Below are 17,770 nucleotides of genomic sequence, written 5' to 3'. Positions count from 1 at the left end.
AAGGCAGCACTGAAGGCCCGTCGTGAACGTCTTGCCGCGTTCACTGCATCCCAGAAGTAAGATGGAATATGATGGTGTTTTAACACGTTTTTTTTCCTTCTTATTGGTTTCCTCCTGATTATGGATTGTTTGTTCTTTTATTTTTGAGCTTGTCTCTTATTTCATTCCATGGGATCTCTGCTTGAATGTTTATGTTTTCATTACTAGACGTATGAAGACTCCCCTTCTACTCGCCAATACTATTATTATCATCATTACACTAGATGTCAATAAGAGGAGAATAATGATGATGATAGTAGTATTGGCGGGTAGAAAGGGAGGAGTGCGATAAGGGGTGGTGTATTATAACTTCTTTTCTTTTTTTTTTTAACGTTTTTTTTTTTTTTTTCTTTAGGTTAGCGAAATCAATAGGGGTGGAATATAGGAATTATTTGCACTTGATTGACAGTCACTAGAGACGATGTTGCGTCGAACGGCCTTTCTCGCTCGTACGCCTGTCAGTGTATTTCTCCATGAGCCATCACAGCGCAAGACGTTTGATGAAACCCTGGCTCACTGCAGTGCCAATGGAACAGACATGGCAAGCGGTTTGAGTTCTGACTTTGCTCTTTTGCAGTCCAAGCTGTTGAAGTATCGTGTGGTTCGCCTCTGTGATGAGTTGCGGTATGTTCGGCATCATCCGTTAAGTAGTATGCCTTCTTTTCTGGATCTTGTGAAACATCTTGTGTTGTTAACAACTCTCTTTTTCTTATTCCGCAACGTCGGTCGGCTCTCTCTCCGGCCGCTAGTTGAACCTCCGAAAGAGCAGGAAGCGGTAGAAGCCGAAACACATGATACACAGGTTGAAGGAAAGAGTGAATGAAAACAATGAAAAACAAAAACAAAAAAAAAGTTAGGTTGATTTGATTGAGGAATACATGCTTACAAAATGGATATTTCCTTCTTTCTTTCTTTCTTTCTTTTATTTGTTTGTGTAATTTTGTGTTTTCATGTTTCTCAACCAAAGCGGATGGTGACGACAGTAGTGGACCATTTTATTCGTTTTTTTCTTTACTTATATTTTTGCTAATTAGCGAAAATGGCTGACAAGTTCTTTGTTGTTTGTCAAGTGAAGTGGCTTGAGTCCCTCACTTAGTAGTTGCGTAGGTGTCACACAAGCGCAGAGAGAGGGGGAGAGAGAGGGAAATAAGGTAGAGAGAGAGAGTGTGTGTGTGTGTGTGTTTGGTTGATGGTTGAATATATTTATTTATATATTTATGTATACGGAAAGGGGAATAAAAAAGAAAAAATATGTGTGTATTATTGTTTACAATCCTATTTCTTTGATTGTGTTGCGTCTTATTCTTCTTCCTCTCTATTTTATTTTTATTATTTTTTTGGGGGTTTCTATCACCTATTCTCTCCATACATGACAGCTCACTCCCATACGAGAGTGAAGCACGGAAGAAGAAGAAGAAGAGAGGTGTATATATATAGAGAGAGAGAGAGAAAAAGAAAAAAAAAAAAAGGCATACATACAAAGAAAAAAAAACAATAGTGTGAGATCTGGAAAATGGTACTGCGCCGCCTGTCGAAACAGCGAAAGATCACCAATCCACAGATGCTGCTCATGCACCGCCGGGAGCCGTACAAACCGTGTATGAAGGACCGCCACGAGATTGAGAATCGCGCCAAGTTGTATGAATTCGAGCGGAAGAATGCGGAGGGTCTCATGTTTGTGCCGGACACTGCACTTCCGCCGTGGAAGAAGTCACTCGCGTTGAACGCCACTGCGGCGGCAAACCGCATGAACTTTAGAGGCTTTCGTGTGCGTGTGGTGGACCGGCAGGATGAGCCGGGATTTCCAACACCATTTCGTTAACTACCATATATATATATCTGTCTGTGTGTGTTTGTGTGAGGAGATATTTTTCTCTTTGTCTGAATGTCTGTGTGTGTGTAGGCGTGTAATATATATATATACATATATCTCTGTTTGTCTCTCTCTCTCTCTCTCTTTGTGAGGGCAAATAAGTGTGAGTGTTAGTATGAGAAGAGAACGAAGAAGAAAGAAAAAAAAAAAAGTGTTAAAAGGTGTAATCTGTAGCGTATTATTATTGGTATTCGTTTTGCTTATTATTATTTTTTTTTCCTACCATGTTGACCCCTTTTGTTCTTTTTTCTTTTAAGCTAGTTTCCGAGGTGGAAAGAGAAACCACCTGACACCAGAAAATCCAAAGAAAGAAGATTCAAGGAAATAATAATAAAAAAGGAAGAAAATATTAGCACAATATATAATAATAATAATAGTAATAATAATAATAATTATTATTATTATTATTATTATACGGACCAATTGTAGGCAATACATAATGGCTGAGGATACTCTCCGTACGTACGCCTCAGATCTTTTCAGCGTGATAGAAGTAAATGCGGCAGGGGTGGTACCAGTCTCTAGTTGTGTGGAAACACTCTGTAGCCTTAACACAGACCTCACACGTGAGAAAGCCGAGGCGATTGTGAAGGAATTAAGACTTTCAGATCGACGTAATATTGATCGAAATAATTTTATTACAGCTGTACTTCGGGCTCTGGAATACAAATCTTATCAAAGTGCCAGAAGTGTTCTGCGTGATTTGATATTACGCTTTCGATTGACGTATCGAAAAAAATATTTAATGATGGATATAGGAGCCAATACACCAATTCCATCACTTACAGAGAATCCAACTGTAGTAGCACTTTTTAAAGAATTATTTTCTTCAGCATCACATGGTAAACCCTATATTACCCGTTCACAATTAGAAGAATTAGTTCACAATATTCTTCCTGATTCTCCGGCCAGTGCATGTAATCTTGTAAAGGCGGCTTTATCCGAGGATGAAAGTGATATGATTGGATTTTATGAATTTATAACAGTAATGCAGCCCATCACATCACGTCAATCACTCAGTGAATTAGTGGAACGATTTCGTAGTCGAAGAGAAGCACGGAAAGAACAAAGTTCTCTCCCATATGCTTCATTCCATGGTATACGCCCATTATCACAATCTTCTCTATCCGTATTATCATCATTATCATTATCAGCATCAGCAGTAAAATCAGTAGCATTACCTTTAACAGCATCTGATCCGATGGATATGGAGTTACAGATGTATCGCCGTTGGGATGCGGAAGCACAACGAGATTTTGATCAGGCATCATTTAAAGGATTTATTGGTATTACAAAAACAACACCATCCACTGTGGCTTCACATGATCGAGAAGTGATAATGGATAAGAGAGATTGTGAGAAGAAACTATCTGTAATGGAACGTGAGTTGATACATCTGCGGCGTGAGAATGAGTCCCTACGTCATGATCTCCTTCTGGCACAAATGCAAAAACCTTCTCTCCGTGTGGAGGAGGATGGTCGTATAGTGGAATTGAGTGGTGATGAATTTTTCAATAGAGAAAATGCCATCCTTCGTGAAGAACTTTCTGAAATGAAAGAATCTCTTCGTATGTATCAGGCCGAGAATGATCTTCATTCCGATATGACAAATATAGCTACATTACTTCGTAAGGGAGTTTCTTCAGCTGAAGTACTTCGTCGTGTTTATCCAGAGGAGTCAACATTGTTTAACCGCTACCAACATCTTGTACGGATGACAGAGAAAAGAAGAGATGATATTGCTCCTCCAGGCTCAGCGGCACGATTACTAATAACACAACTTGATCTTATTATACAAGGCTATCAAGCTCTTTATCGGAGATTTCGCGAAAATGTAGAAACAGATGGTGTCTTATCTACACCATCTTATTCTGCAAGGACTTCATCCGCTAGTGTTAGTGAAAAGCCTATCAGGTCATTGCGACCCCGACGGGCTCCATGGGTGGATTGAAACCAAAGAATACTGTATTTTTTTATTAGTTTTATTTCTTATCGTTAAACAGTTATTAGTATTATTATTATTTTTTTTATTTTTTTTTTTTGCCATTAATGTGTACACCGCAACAGTGTAGTTTTGTTATTTATTATCATTATTATTATTATTGGTTAATCAACAAAAAAAAAAAAAAAACTAGTGGTGGTGTTAAAGAGTTAGAAGAAGAAAAATGAAGGTAAAACGATTTTGGTAGAGTAAATTTATTTGTTTTCTTGCTTTGAGAAGCATGTATACATGGTTTCCTCAATTCTTTTCTTGTTTTTTTTTATTTTTTATGTTTCTCTCTTCTACAGTAGAAAGTGAACAACAATAAAAAACAAGGAAGAAATCTAATTGATTGAAGAGGCGGTAGACACTATTTAGAACCCAAACAACACCAATACTAATAATAGCAATAACGGAAATAGGCTCTCATGTCTGAAGGCATTCCGCTGAATATTCACTGCGTGGAGGAGGTCTCGTCCACGATGGATGTGGCCCGCGAGATGGTGGCGGCCTCCACACGTGTGCCGTTCGCACTTCTCGCGGGGTCGCAGGCGAAGGGGCGGGGCACCGGCGGCCGCGCGTGGGCATCGCCGCGGGGGAACATGTACTGCACCATCTGCGTCCCGGAGGCGATGGTCCCGGCGGAGGTGATGCCGGTGCTGCCGCTCGTGGCCGGTCTTGTCTGCCGCGCGGCGATCATGGAACTCATCCCCGGCGCGGACGTGCATCTCAAGTGGCCAAACGACATCATCCACAACGGCATGAAGATCGGCGGCACACTCGTCGAGAACGACGGCACACATTTGTTTATTGGCATTGGCATGAATGTCGCCGTTGCGCCGCCCGTCACGGACGCCGGCCGGCCCGCCACAACAATTCACAACATCGCCGAGGCCGCCGGTGTGAAGAGCGAGACGGTTAATCCTCGCCAACTGGCAGCCCTCGTCTGGCGTCATTTATTCACAACAGTAAATGACAACACCATCACACGCGCGGAACTCGTCCGCCGCTTTGATGCCGCGATGGATAAGAGTCTCACCCTCCACCGCCGCAATGGGGCAGAGCGCGGGGAGGAAACTCTCACCGCCGTGCGCCTGAACGAGTGGGGTCATCTCACCGTGCGGAAACCAGACGGCTCGGAGGAGACACTAATGGCAGATTATCTCTTTTAGGGGGAAAAACTGCATAGTCATGAATGGGGTGGCGAATCTGTGAGTGTGTGGGGATATGATGATATGAGTTAAACCATACAATCATAATAATGATAAGAAAGAGACCGCATTGGCAGCGGGAGTGTAGGGTGTTGGGGATTGGGATGTGGATGGGAGGGGATGAAATGAAAACAAACGAAAACAAAAAAAACAAAAACATGAATATCAAATATCTGTTGCTCCATATTGGTGTTATTGATGATTTGTGTCATTTGGGAAATTTGTGGGGTTGGGGCCACACAAGTTATATAAAGTTTTTTTTTTTGTTTGGTTGTATTATTTCCTTTTGAAAACATTTTCTTTTTTTTTCCGAGGGAGTAAATACTTAACTTTTTTTTTCTTTTTTTTTGTTTTGTTTTTTTTCCTCTTTGGGATAGGGCTGATAAAGGGGAAGTACAAAAGAAAAGAAAAAAAAAGACATAATTTCGTTTTTTTTTTTTCTTTTTCGTTTCTCGTGAAGTGGTGTTGGTATTTAACTATCACTATTATTTTGTAGCTCACCGTAGTCACGTGGATTCTCACGCCCACATCTTGAAAAAAAAAAAAAAAAACAAAAAACAAAATTCTTTCCATTTATTTCCATAAATGGCTACCACTAACCGAAAGACGGCAGAGAAGATTTATCACTGGATCAACTATATTGACTGTGCTCTTTCCCATCCGAAACCATTACCGACGGGAAAACATGTTTTTCGTAGTGATCTTAAAGCCGATCCAGAATTACGTGAAATCTATGAATGTTTGTTCAGACTATACACAGAGGAGAAGGCGTCTACAGAATTTAGGGAACCAGTGAACGCACTTCAGCATGGTCTCTTTAATTATTATACCGTCATAACGGAACCAATGTCGTTACGCACAGTTTTAGATCGCATCGCTGAAGGTAATCACTATTCAGATGCATCAGAGGTGATGAGTGATGTAGAGAAGATATGGAGCAACTGTGAAAAGTTTAATGGTGCCGATTCTGCCATTACTGCTGAAGCGAGAAAATGTCAGTTGGCGTTAACATTGCTGATAAAGAGTGTAGCGGATGAGCAGTTGGCTCCTCCATCTGAGGTGGATGAGGTGATTGCTCAGTTGAATAATATGGATGTTTCCGTGTTAGCAGAAGTTGAAGAGTACTTCAGAAAATCAGATCCTACTCTCATAGGTGAGAACTCTGATGTGGATGTGCCAAATTTAAAAGTTAAACATCTAAAGGAAATGAGAAAGATAATTGAACGCGCTGAAAGGGCCGGTTCTTGATGATATATATATATATATATTCGTTTCTTTTATGGTTAACGCAGTTTTCACATTCTCTACGTTTCTCTCTCTTTTATTGTTATTGTTGTTGTTGGTTTTCCTTTGGCATCTGGGTACTTCTAGAATGCGGAAATAGACACCAATTAGACCCTTCCAAAGTGAGGGCTGCTGGAAAGCCAAGAAATCCATTGCAGCAGCACTAGACATTCAGAAGGGTGTGTTTGGATCTCTTCTTCCTTTTCTTTTTTTTTTTCTTCTTTTGGGTTTATTTTGCTCCCTTCCGTTTCCCTGTCATCTCTTCTATTTTCTTACGAGAAGAAAAAGGAAAAAAAGAACAACAGTCTTTTTCGTGAAGAGGATGCAAGAGGGAAAATAAGCAAAACGGTGACGAAAAAGAAAAAAAAAAGTGAGGTTCAATGGGAAGTACCCCTCTGCAAAAGGGGTGAAAGAGGGAAAAAAAAAGAAATAAAGAATCTGAAATAAAAAGAGAGATTCAAAAAAGAAAAGCAGAAACTAAAATAAAAAAAAGAGTGAGAGGTTTGGGGTCTACCTTATTTTATTTTTCACTTGGTCAGCACGAACCTCTCTTCTTCTTTCCTTCTTATTTCTCATTTTTTTTTTGTTTCTTTTTACCAGCGGTACCAAAAAAGACACAGAAACCAGTACACACACACCAAAGAGAAAAAAAAATAAGCTAACAAGCAGGAAAAGAAGCGAAGGGAGAAGCAAACAAACAAACAAAAGGAGGACTCTTTCAGGTATACACCAACCCCTTCTTTTTTTTTTTTGTTCTCTCCCTTTTTTTTCCTTCTTTCTTTCTTTCGTTTCCCTCTCTCTCTATTCCTCTCTCTTTATCTCTTTGTTACTGTCCATGGGTGATTCTGCTGGGCCCGGCGGCTCCCCTCCACGCACGTCTGCCGTCGCCACCGCAGCGGCGGGGTTGGCGCGGATTGAGGCGGGACTCGCGCGCGACGTGGAGGCGGACCGGCAGCGGCGGGAGTTCACGTACGCCAGCGTGGCGCCGCTGCGGGACTTTATGTACGCCGGCGAGGAGGTGCGGCTGCCGCGCCGAATAGTGGAGCTGCGGGCAAGAAGGGCCAAGGTCGCAAATACCACTATGCCAATCACAGAGAATGAGTCTCCATGATCATATTTTTATATACTTAGATAAATAAATATATAAGTGTTTTGTAAACTATAAAAAGTGGGGTAGAGTCGAGATGAGAGTAAAGTGAGAGATTTATGAAGTAGAAGTGAGAGAGAGAGAGAGAAGGGAAGAAGAAGAAACAAACAATGACAACGACATTGTTGGTAACACGACAAATCAAGAGCAAAAAAAAAAAAAATGAGTATCGGTTAATTATTCTTTTAAGTTATTTGATGGCATTGACCCTCTTTTTTTTTCTCTCTTTGTGAAAATAGTTTGCTTTGTTAGTGTTTTCTGTGCTCTCTCTGTCATCTTTTACTCGTTCTTTCTTTCCCTTTTTTTATTACCACATGAGGCTGCTGTTGTTGTTGTTGTGTGAAATAGAAGAAAGAGGGAAAGAATACTGACGGCAGCTCCGTGGAGGGAAACAAACAAGAAAGGGTTACCAAAAGAGTACTTTTTTCACCTCATCTCCACCTCTAAAGAAAAAAAAAAACAAAGTAAAAAGAAAGGAAAAAACAAAAAAACAAACAAACAAACAACTCCTCAAAAAACACTCTCTACACATACCGTGTTTCATGCTCAATCTCTGCAGAGTGTTATTGAAGGTGCAGTCGCACCAGAAGGTCAAATCACAACACCCAAACGCCGGTACCCGCTTTGGTCGAGTGTATAATCGTGGTTTCATTCGCTACGGATTTGGTGGATTTGGAATGAGTGTGTATACACCAAAGAAGGACCGAAGATTTCGAGTCTTGACTCCACCCCCACCGAAGGGAGATCTCTTTGCCGATAATGAATCTCTGGTGCCCACCACTCGCACACTTTCACCAAACTTCCGCGCCTTTGCATTGGAGGATGGTGGGGTACTTTTCACACATCCAACACATGAACAGATCATGCGATGGGGACAGGGTGTTTTAACGGAAGAAGGAAAAGCCACGGGAATGACTTCCATGGATAATTACGTGAACTCACGCATTCAATCTATTATAGCAGAAAATACAGTTGAGAATGTCGCAATTAGTCACTGGCGCCGGCGGCACATGTGGAATCTCATCAAAGCACATGGAAAGCTGCAGCGACGGTGGGGTGTATCCGATACTCTGAAGGGAGCACGTTCAAACATTTACGGACGCTCTTGAGTGAAAAGGGTACACACATACATACATGGATTGTTTTTGCAGTTTTATTTTCCTCTGTTGTTATTGTTGTTGTTGTTGTTTGCGTATTTTCTCTCTGTGTTTTTTTTTATTTTTATTTTGACTACGACAAGAAAAGAAAAAAAAAAATAGAATTAAAACATGGAGGTCACCAGTGGCAAATATACATTTTATTATTATTTCTGTTTTTTTCTTCTTGGGTTAACGTAAGGTTGACAAGAAGAAGAAAAACAAAAAAAATAATCGCTGGTGTTTTTGAGAGGCTGTGGTGCCAGCGTTTGCGTTTGTCGAGTTTGCAGGCACAGAAGTGGCGTTTTTTCTTTTCTAAATTTGAATTTTTTTTTTTTTTTTAATTAATGAATGATGTAGTTATTTCATCATAGCTTTATTATTATTATTATTTTTTTTTACTGCTTTTGTGTAAATTTTTATTTGTATTTTTTTTTTTTTGTTTTTCTTCCTTCTTCTCCTTTTAACTAATTTTTTTTTTTTTTCTGGACCAAACTTTAGAGTTTTAAGTACAGTATTAGAGAACCTTTGGAGTGTTATTTTTTTTTTTTTTTTTTTTTTTTTTTTTCAGATAGTGTTTGTGTGGGTTCATTTATTGAAATGATTCACCCATTTGCTCTTGGGCTGAGCGGATTGCTGACTTCCGCTGCGGTGTTGGGTGGTCNATTTTTATTTGTATTTTTTTTTTTTTGTTTTTCTTCCTTCTTCTCCTTTTAACTAATTTTTTTTTTTTTTCTGGACCAAACTTTAGAGTTTTAATTGGGGGAAAAAAAAACAGTAATCATGTTTTTTTTTTTTTTTTTTTTTTTTTCAGATAGTGTTTGTGTGGGTTCATTTATTGAAATGATTCACCCATTTGCTCTTGGGCTGAGCGGATTGCTGACTTCCGCTGCGGTGTTGGGTGGTCACTTGCCTGCGGCTTTATTTTTAGTGTACATGGCACTATTGCGAGGACCACGCGGGTCAACCTCACGTGTTGTTCTCTCTTTCATTGCCCTGTTTGCCTCTCTGCAGCTTGCGGCGACACTGTTGGTGAATGTCGTCGTCGCCGCCTCTGATGTCTCGCGGGAGGCGATATTTAAAAAACACCGTATCTTAATAGAGTCTCTTGGGATTTATGAAGTAGGGGCTGGTGCGAATGGCTGGATAGTTGCAGGGGCCACGATCCCATCTGGATTACTGTTGATTTACGTTTTTATGTTTTGGACTAAATTAACGCATCGTGTTCGTATAAATCATATACGACCAGTTTTGACAACAATTTCTTGGGCTTTTGTGAGTGTTACAGCAGCGTTAATAGCTCCAACTGTATTGAGTGGAATATTACTTTTAGTTGGAATGATTGCCTTTGTGTGTATTGCCTTGGGAGCAGAAAGAATATTATTTGGAACATCCGATTGTCGTCTTTCTCTCTTTATTCTCTATATAAGCTCTCTTTTTGGAATATTGGCCAGTTGTTTAATTTTGGTGATAACATGTGTTTCTCAAAATGCCAGCATCGCTTACTTTTTGCGTCATGTGAATGCCATGTATGGTATTTCTAAACTATACAATTTACCTTTAGATATTGCCATTCGTCGTTTTATACAAGTTTGTTTAATGATGACATCTCTCTTTCTTGCACAGATTGCTCTGGAGTGTCAAGGAGAGTTTGTGCAGCGGGAACGGGCAGATGTGCCTTTCTTGCATGAGAGAAGAAGAAATCATCATTTACCCCGTATTGGTCAACGAATATCTGTTCATGTTAATATAGGAGCTATCACTACTACTAATACTAATACTAATACTAATACTATTAGTAGTGGACGTCCATCTAGACATCTCCGAACAACACAAAGTTCATTAAGTAGTAGTCATAATGGAGTTGTTATGATAATGGAGCGTATTAGTATGGCGTTTGAAAGTGTTGGTATTTGGATTATACGAACACTTCTCGCCAGTTCACGTTTACTACCTTTAGCCCTCATGGCCGCTAATATGATTGCCTTTCCGACGATAGTTTCACTAAGTATGCTTCCCACTATGATGGCTGGTCAATTGATGCGACGACAATCTTTTGCCATTCTTCTTCGCCCAACACTTGTTCTTTCTTTTCTTCTTGTGTTATTACAGTTTATTGTGTTGGCTACAAGGGAGGTACAGCCAATTCTCATGCAACATCTTTTATTAAGTGATGAAAATAGATGGGCATCTTTGGTTCAGGTGATTTGTAATGAAATTATATTTCTCTCTATCGTTACAGCGGATGTGGTGATTAGACATCAGTCACGTTTTAAGATTTCAGAAGAGAATCATGATGATGATAATGATAACGATAATACTACTAATGATAATGATAATGATAATAATAATGAGGATGATGATATCGTTTCATCCTCAGAATTACCATTACCACTAAGTGAGGAAGGAGAAAAAGAAGCCGTAGCAACAGCAGAAGAAGAGGCACCATTACCATGGACTGTACGGGAGAGAGTTGAAAATAATTTATTTAAAGGAGAAAATGAAGAAAACATTTACAGCAATCATAATAGTAACAGAAATAGCAGTCGTTACAGCCACAAGATTAATAATAATAATAATAATAATAATAATAATAATAATAATAATAATAATAATAATAATAATAATGAGTTATTGGAATATGTTGCTGGTAATGGTATTCAGAGATCGGCCACACATGTACTTGGTGAACAGCGTGTGGGAGAACTACTTTCATATATATCACAAGGTCATTTTCAAACGCAGGAGAAATTTGAGGATTTATTTTTTCGTCTTGTCGGCCGCTATCCTCTTGCTGAAGAAGAACGTTTACTTTGCAAGGATAGAATTGGTGATGCTATTTTAAAAGAAAAATTACAAGAATCCAGACAGTCTCTTTTAACACATTATATGCATTGGATAGGAGTATTATTTATGAACCATGCGGTTGTTATTGCATTACTAATGCTGTATATAGTGGGTTCATTTACTTATCATATGGATATTTTTCATGCCGTTGTACTTCTACTTTTTATTCTTTACTTTTTCTTACCAGATGTAATCGATACAAAGTGGGTACCTGTGGTAATATATTTAATGTTATTAGCCTCTTTTGAACTTGTATTTACCTTTGTGAGTCAATTCTTTACTTTACCTATATATGTAATGGGTAGTCCAATCAGCTATGCAACGATTGGGTTTGTACCTCTACGATCTCGCTATGAAGGAATTCCTTATTTGGTAGCGGTATTCATGATGTCTTTTTTATTTATGCGAGTACGTGTTTGTCGTTCATGGGGAGTGGTGATATCATTATATGAATGGAATCAATTTTGTCAATGCACAGCAGCGAAGGAATGGTCTATGCGCATTACAGCCACCGTCACAACCGCCGTCTTTGTGGCTCTTGGTGTATTTCTACCGCGATCTATTATTGTTGAGGGATTTCTTGCCCTTGTGCTTCTTCTAGTAACGACAGTTGCCTTTTTTGGTTTATCTAGTAAATTACTACATGCACTTTGGCTTTTAGCTTCTGTATATAGTTTTATGGTTGTATGCACCACCTCCTTATGTCAATTTACACAATTATCATCTTTACTACAAATATATATATTTGATCGGCTTTGTGGGAGTTCCAATCACTGTGAAGAAGAGATTGGATTATATCCGGCAGATGGAGAATTGCTGCTGGTATTTTTTCTCGCTCCTTGGTTTTTGGCCTTTGCAACGACAGTACCGCACCTCACCGCAAAAGATCCCATTCATAATGAACATCAATATATAGAAAATGATGAAACGGAGAGGAATATCACAGAGAATCGCTATCTACAAAGAGAAGAGGAAAGAGAAGAAGAAGAGAGAGAAGAAGAAGAAGAAAGAGCATATAAAGAGCATATAGATACATATATGATAGTAAGACGTTTATCCTCCCTACCATTTGGAACAGATGATCAACGTTTTCTACGACATTTTGGACAGTTTCTGGCAGCAATGAATACATTAGGTTCATGGATTACTACATTTGGGGCAGATTACGGTAAAATATTAGTTTGGATAGCACTATTTATTGCCGCCTCACGTCGTCTCACTGCTATGAGTGCTGTTTATATGATTTTCTTTATTCTAAACTTTACACATATCTCTGTATTAATTTATTGTATTCTACATATAGTGACTCTCTACACATATAAATTTTCGTTTGTACCAGAGATCACATATGAGTTTCATGGTATACGATTAGCGGAATTAATTGGACTCAATAAAGGTGGTGATGCCTCTCCTTTTACACAAGTTGTTGGACCTGTACTTGTTTTCTTTGCTGTATTATTTTATATTAATACTCGAGGTGCGAATAAAAATATTAGACGATTGCAACGTACAGAAGGACCAGAGAGTTCTAGTTGGAAAACTGTTCTCTGTACACAGTTATTTTTCTACGCCGGTTATGAAGGTTTTGTCTTGACCTTACTTATTCTTCTTGCTCTCTCTGGGGATTCATGTACAGGAGTTTTAATAGCTTTTGCGCTATTGATTGTATTAACATCTGGAAGGGAAAGATTTCATTTCCGAAGTCTTTCCTTTTTATTTTTGTTAATATTATCACTTACACTTCTTTGGCAATATGCACTGGAACTGAATGCGGCGAGAAATTTATTTCCTACTGTAAATGAGGCAAGAAATAATAAAATAGAAAAAGATGTTTGGAGTCGTTGGGCATTTACTTCTCATAAAAGTATATTAATCGGTAATTTCATAGCAGTTATGTTACTACACATAAATCGTGAACAATCTGGTGATATGCATGTATACTTTTCACTTATTCGTTCTCAATTTAATGGATATAGTACACTTATTCAATATATTCAAAGTGCATCGGTAAAATCTTTACAACGATTACCGCAAGAAACGTTTGATCGTGTGGTTCCAAACTTTATGGAATCTTCTCCACCGAGTCTTCTTGGTAGTATCACCACAGTTGTTATTTTTGCATTTTCTTATTTATATCCAGTTGCCATCTTTTCCTTTGCGGCGGGTGTGGCCTCTGAACCATCTCTCATCAATCTCACACTCTTATTAGGTGGTTTACTGCAGGTCTCCCGATTTGAATTACTCCATTGGAAATTCTTTCGCCTCTGGCCTCCCATCTCAACAGCGTATACTTTACTTATTTATCTCCCGCCTCTTTGCAATGCCCCTTATATTCGACAATTCCTACAAGATGCACAACAACGAAATCTCATGGAGGTGATTGGTCTTATTGATCACAATGCCGTTCTTTTTCACTTTACACCTCTGCACATTTTACTGCTTCTCTGCGTTACTCTGCAAACACGTGTGTATAGTGACTTCCGCTACAGTAAAGTCCTGCGGCGACTCTATCGACATACGTACATGCGGCAGGAACGGCATGAACGGCTCTGGCGCTGGCTGGCGGAAAAGTACGCGGGCGAACAAAAACAAGTGGACGAGCGGCGGCGGGAATTACAAATGAAACTGCAGGAAGTGCGGCGAACACTACAAACAGCGGATGGGGCTTGGCGACCAGAGAATATTCCACGCGAACGAACACTCGCAGAGGCCTCTCAGGGAAGTCGTAGAGGTCTGCGAAGACGGTATATACATAAGGAAGATGAAGAGGAGAAAAAGAAGAAGAATGATGAGAAGACGAATAATAATAAGAATAATAAGAATAATAAGAATAATAAGAACAGTGCTAGTGCTTATGAGGAGGAGGAGGAGGGAGAGGCCTCTCAAAAGAGGCAATTGCAGGAACAACAAGAGGATGAAAAAGAAAAGGCATTATCTAATATTAGCTTTAAAAGTTCATTTACATTAACAGATAAACGTACAAAACGTGGAGAAGATTTTAAAGCCTCTATGAACTCTATGATTCATTCATGGGTAATAACATTTACAGATTGGTTAGCTCTTCACACGTATGAACCACATAAATACACGGCTGCACATTATAAAGGTTTGTATAGACGTCTCTTTTATGTAACTATTAGAGCTATGGAAAGACACACCGCCATGGTGACGCTTGTAGTAACGATGATTAACTTTATGCTTACACATTGTTTATGGGAACTCGTGCCGTTTTGTATTATTCTTGTGATTGCAAATACATACAACCCATTTCCCCCAAAGTTTCTCTTTACATTTCTTTCTTTCTATGTGGCATTTGGAATTCTTATAAAAGCACTTGTGGGTATGACTATATCACGACTTCCCTATTCCCCAGAGTTACTTAAATTCTTATCATGTACTATTCTTCACATCTCTGAAGGGAAATATTGGGAAGAACAAATTGGATATTCATATGTGATGATGGACTTTATTGTGTATGCTGTATTGTTAATGCATCAGGATATTTGCTTATCTAATGGTGTTTATTGTAGAAAAGATATTCTTGCAAGTCGGGGAGACGTGGAGACGGTTTTACCGAATACACTCGAGCAGGACACCATAACGAATAATATCTCTACAAATAAGGAAATAGAAGAAGAAGAAGAAGAAGAAGAAGGAACAAAGATAACTCAAGCTGTTTCTTCTTTATCTACTCTTCCTCCTTCTCCTTTCTTTGCTGCTCCGGTTGAGGAGAGAGTATCTAGAGAAAGAGAAAGAGAAGAGAATGCCTTAGCTTCCACCGATTCCCGTATGCATATTGTTGGACAACATGTTATCACAATGAATTTAAAACTTCGATCAGTTGTTTGTGATTTTGTGCAAAACGCCATTACAACTCCCGGTACTGGACGTGATTGGTATGTTCTTTCTTTTCTCGTGGAGATAATTGCATTGATAACGTTTATCTTTGGATATAATAAAATGACTGATGGAGCTGATGGTTCTATTCAGGAAAGTGTTAAACGAAATCTTCTTCCTGGACCTCTTGTTATTATTGTTTTGGTTTCCATTCTTTTTCTCATTGCCGATCGTATGTTGTATGTAATGCGAAGTGCAACTTGGAAACTCTTGTTAAATACAGTTTGTGGAATTACATATTGTGTTTGTTATTTATTATGGGGAAATCTTGTAGATGTTCAATCTCGTGTGGTGGGAAATGTATTCTTTGTATTAAAAATATTGGCTCTCACTATTTCCGTTCTTCAAGTACGTATTGGATATCCCATTCATCGTCGACATGATCCCTTTACCTGTACAAAGGGAAACTCTCAAATTGTATCTATTTTTTATAGTATTTATCGTATTATACCGTTTCTCTGGGATTTACGGGTATTAACAGACTGGACAGTCGAGCGTACAGCACTTCGGCTTGGGAATTATTTAAAGATTGAAGATCTGCATGATATTGTTTATAATCGATGGGTTGAAATTTACATGGCACGCGAACAACAACCCGTTCTTGGGACGAGAGTACTCCGTTCCGCAAAACTCATAGATGGTGTCTTATCACTGGCTATTATTGTGGTGGCTCTCATGGCCCCATTGGTATATTACTCCACCTTTAATCCTTCTATTCAATCTAATGGGATTACACAAATGCGTGTGAGTCTTTCACTTATGTCTTCTCAACATTTTTATGCCTCTACAGTTTTCACTGCAACTCCATATCCAGATGAATGGAGATTATGGTTAGCTCGAACACGTCCATCCCTTGCTCAAGAAGGAATGATAGATGATAAAAGGACCTTGCAATTGATTGATACGAGTTCATGTAGTAGTGAATTATGGCCAATAAGTCCACAGGCGTTTAGACAACTACAATCACAACTAACGGAAGTAATGGAAAATAAAACCATTATGTATATGTTTCAATCTTTTGAACTCTCACGTATGCATTCTTCAAGTACTTTAACCTATACAAATCGATGGAAAATTCCATGGAATACGGCTCGTGATATTCAAGAGATGTTAAATAATGTCTCTACTAATGAAACCAATTATGTTGAATTGAAGAATTTCTACTCACCTTTTATTTTTAATCGACCAGATGGTGTTAAAATGTATGATTTTGCAAATGGTAAAAATGCCATGGATTGTACGATTCTACTTCGTCGTGAAGTGGATCCATTAATAAACGATACCGTACGATATTGGTGTTTGAAGTGTCAATCACTCTTTACCAGTGGGAATATCCCATACGATAACACCACCCTCTTCCCAGAGTGGAATTGTCTCACCACCGGTGAGGATTGTGAGGAGTACAATTATGAGAAACCAAATAGAGATGAGGCATACAATCCTGTTCCAATGTATTACGTGATATTATCAGATCCAACTGCGGGTGGAGTGCCATTCCTGGAAGGTATAGGAATAATTGCACTCTACACAACTTTTGTGCTGGCGCTTGGTAGAATGTTTAGAGGAATGTATGCAAATAAGGCAAAGAATGTCATTCTAACGGATATGGCAGATCCCACACCAGTAGCACAGTTAATAGATTACATCTCTATTGCAAGAGAATGTGGAGATATGCGGCTTGAGCAATCTGTGTACTTTGAACTCATTGATCTCTTGCGATCACCTGAACGATTACTGCGGCTTACGGGGTTTAACAGGCGTATGTATGATGCCGATACGGATATGATCTTATCGCCATCACCTGCAGCCGCACTGCAGTACAGTAGTGCTGGTGCTGGTGGTGTTGAGTCGGATGGAAATGGCAATCCAAATAATATGAACAGTAGTCCTGATAGCAACAATCATAATAATAATAATAATAATAATAATAATAATAATAATAATCAACAAGAACAAGAAGAGGTGCAACAGGGTCAGTTTTCTAATGATAATCATAATAATCATAATAATGTGCCCATCGCTAGTAATGCTAATGCTGATAACAATAATAATAATTATTATTTATCAGAGCGTGGTGATGATAGTGCACAGGAACCGGAGACTAGAAGGTCGGATAATCATCGGAAGGACGATTAAGCGAATGAAATGCTTGTGTGGTTCTTTTTTTTTTCTTTTTTTTGCTTCTGCTTTATTTCTCTCTGTATTTATATGTTCTTCCCTTATTTCTTTTTTTTTTTTCTGGCCTTTTTGGCTTCTTGCGTGTGTAATGCTTTGGTTTTATTTCTTCAATAAAAAGGAAGAAAGCAAACGTATACAAACACTTTCTTTTCCTTTTTATTTTCAACTCAGTGACTC

At 38.8% G+C, this 17,770-nt stretch overlaps 7 protein-coding genes across 7 annotated transcripts; all 7 read left to right on the top strand.

Moving 5' to 3' along the window:
- Positions 1-460: 460 nt before the first annotated feature.
- TM35_000064150 (uncharacterized protein) lies at positions 461-862 on the top strand (the record flags this gene model as incomplete). The annotated part of the gene is made up of 1 exon (XM_029023452.1): positions 461-862. The coding sequence occupies one exon, from the start codon at positions 461-463 to the stop codon at positions 860-862; it is 402 nt and encodes a 133-aa protein (XP_028885476.1).
- A 690-nt stretch (positions 863-1,552) lies between these two features.
- Positions 1,553-1,861, top strand: TM35_000064140 (uncharacterized protein; the record flags this gene model as incomplete). Its single annotated transcript, XM_029023451.1, has 1 exon — positions 1,553-1,861. The coding sequence occupies one exon, from the start codon at positions 1,553-1,555 to the stop codon at positions 1,859-1,861; it is 309 nt and encodes a 102-aa protein (XP_028885475.1).
- Positions 1,862-2,351: 490 nt separating this feature from the next.
- TM35_000064130 (uncharacterized protein) lies at positions 2,352-3,863 on the top strand (the record flags this gene model as incomplete). The annotated part of the gene is made up of 1 exon (XM_029023450.1): positions 2,352-3,863. One exon carries the CDS (start codon positions 2,352-2,354, stop codon positions 3,861-3,863), a length of 1,512 nt encoding a protein of 503 aa, XP_028885474.1.
- A 458-nt stretch (positions 3,864-4,321) lies between these two features.
- Positions 4,322-5,065, top strand: TM35_000064120 (biotin/lipoate protein ligase; the record flags this gene model as incomplete). Its single annotated transcript, XM_029023449.1, has 1 exon — positions 4,322-5,065. The coding sequence occupies one exon, from the start codon at positions 4,322-4,324 to the stop codon at positions 5,063-5,065; it is 744 nt and encodes a 247-aa protein (XP_028885473.1).
- A 624-nt stretch (positions 5,066-5,689) lies between these two features.
- Positions 5,690-6,352, top strand: TM35_000064110 (uncharacterized protein; the record flags this gene model as incomplete). Its single annotated transcript, XM_029023448.1, has 1 exon — positions 5,690-6,352. One exon carries the CDS (start codon positions 5,690-5,692, stop codon positions 6,350-6,352), a length of 663 nt encoding a protein of 220 aa, XP_028885472.1.
- A 1,725-nt stretch (positions 6,353-8,077) lies between these two features.
- Positions 8,078-8,644, top strand: TM35_000064100 (putative variant surface glycoprotein; the record flags this gene model as incomplete). The annotated part of the gene is made up of 1 exon (XM_029023447.1): positions 8,078-8,644. One exon carries the CDS (start codon positions 8,078-8,080, stop codon positions 8,642-8,644), a length of 567 nt encoding a protein of 188 aa, XP_028885471.1.
- Positions 8,645-9,514: 870 nt separating this feature from the next.
- Positions 9,515-17,551, top strand: TM35_000064090 (uncharacterized protein; the record flags this gene model as incomplete). Its single annotated transcript, XM_029023446.1, has 1 exon — positions 9,515-17,551. The coding sequence occupies one exon, from the start codon at positions 9,515-9,517 to the stop codon at positions 17,549-17,551; it is 8,037 nt and encodes a 2,678-aa protein (XP_028885470.1).
- Between the last annotated feature and the right edge of the window lie 219 nt (positions 17,552-17,770).

The sequence above is a fragment of the Trypanosoma theileri genome (genome assembly GCF_002087225.1).
Source record: "Trypanosoma theileri isolate Edinburgh chromosome Unknown TM35_Tth_6_V1, whole genome shotgun sequence".
In the NCBI taxonomy this organism is placed as follows: Eukaryota; Euglenozoa; class Kinetoplastea; order Trypanosomatida; family Trypanosomatidae; genus Trypanosoma; species Trypanosoma theileri.
The sequence above is the reverse complement of the archived record's forward strand: the minus strand, read 5'-3'. Positions and strand labels throughout refer to the sequence as shown.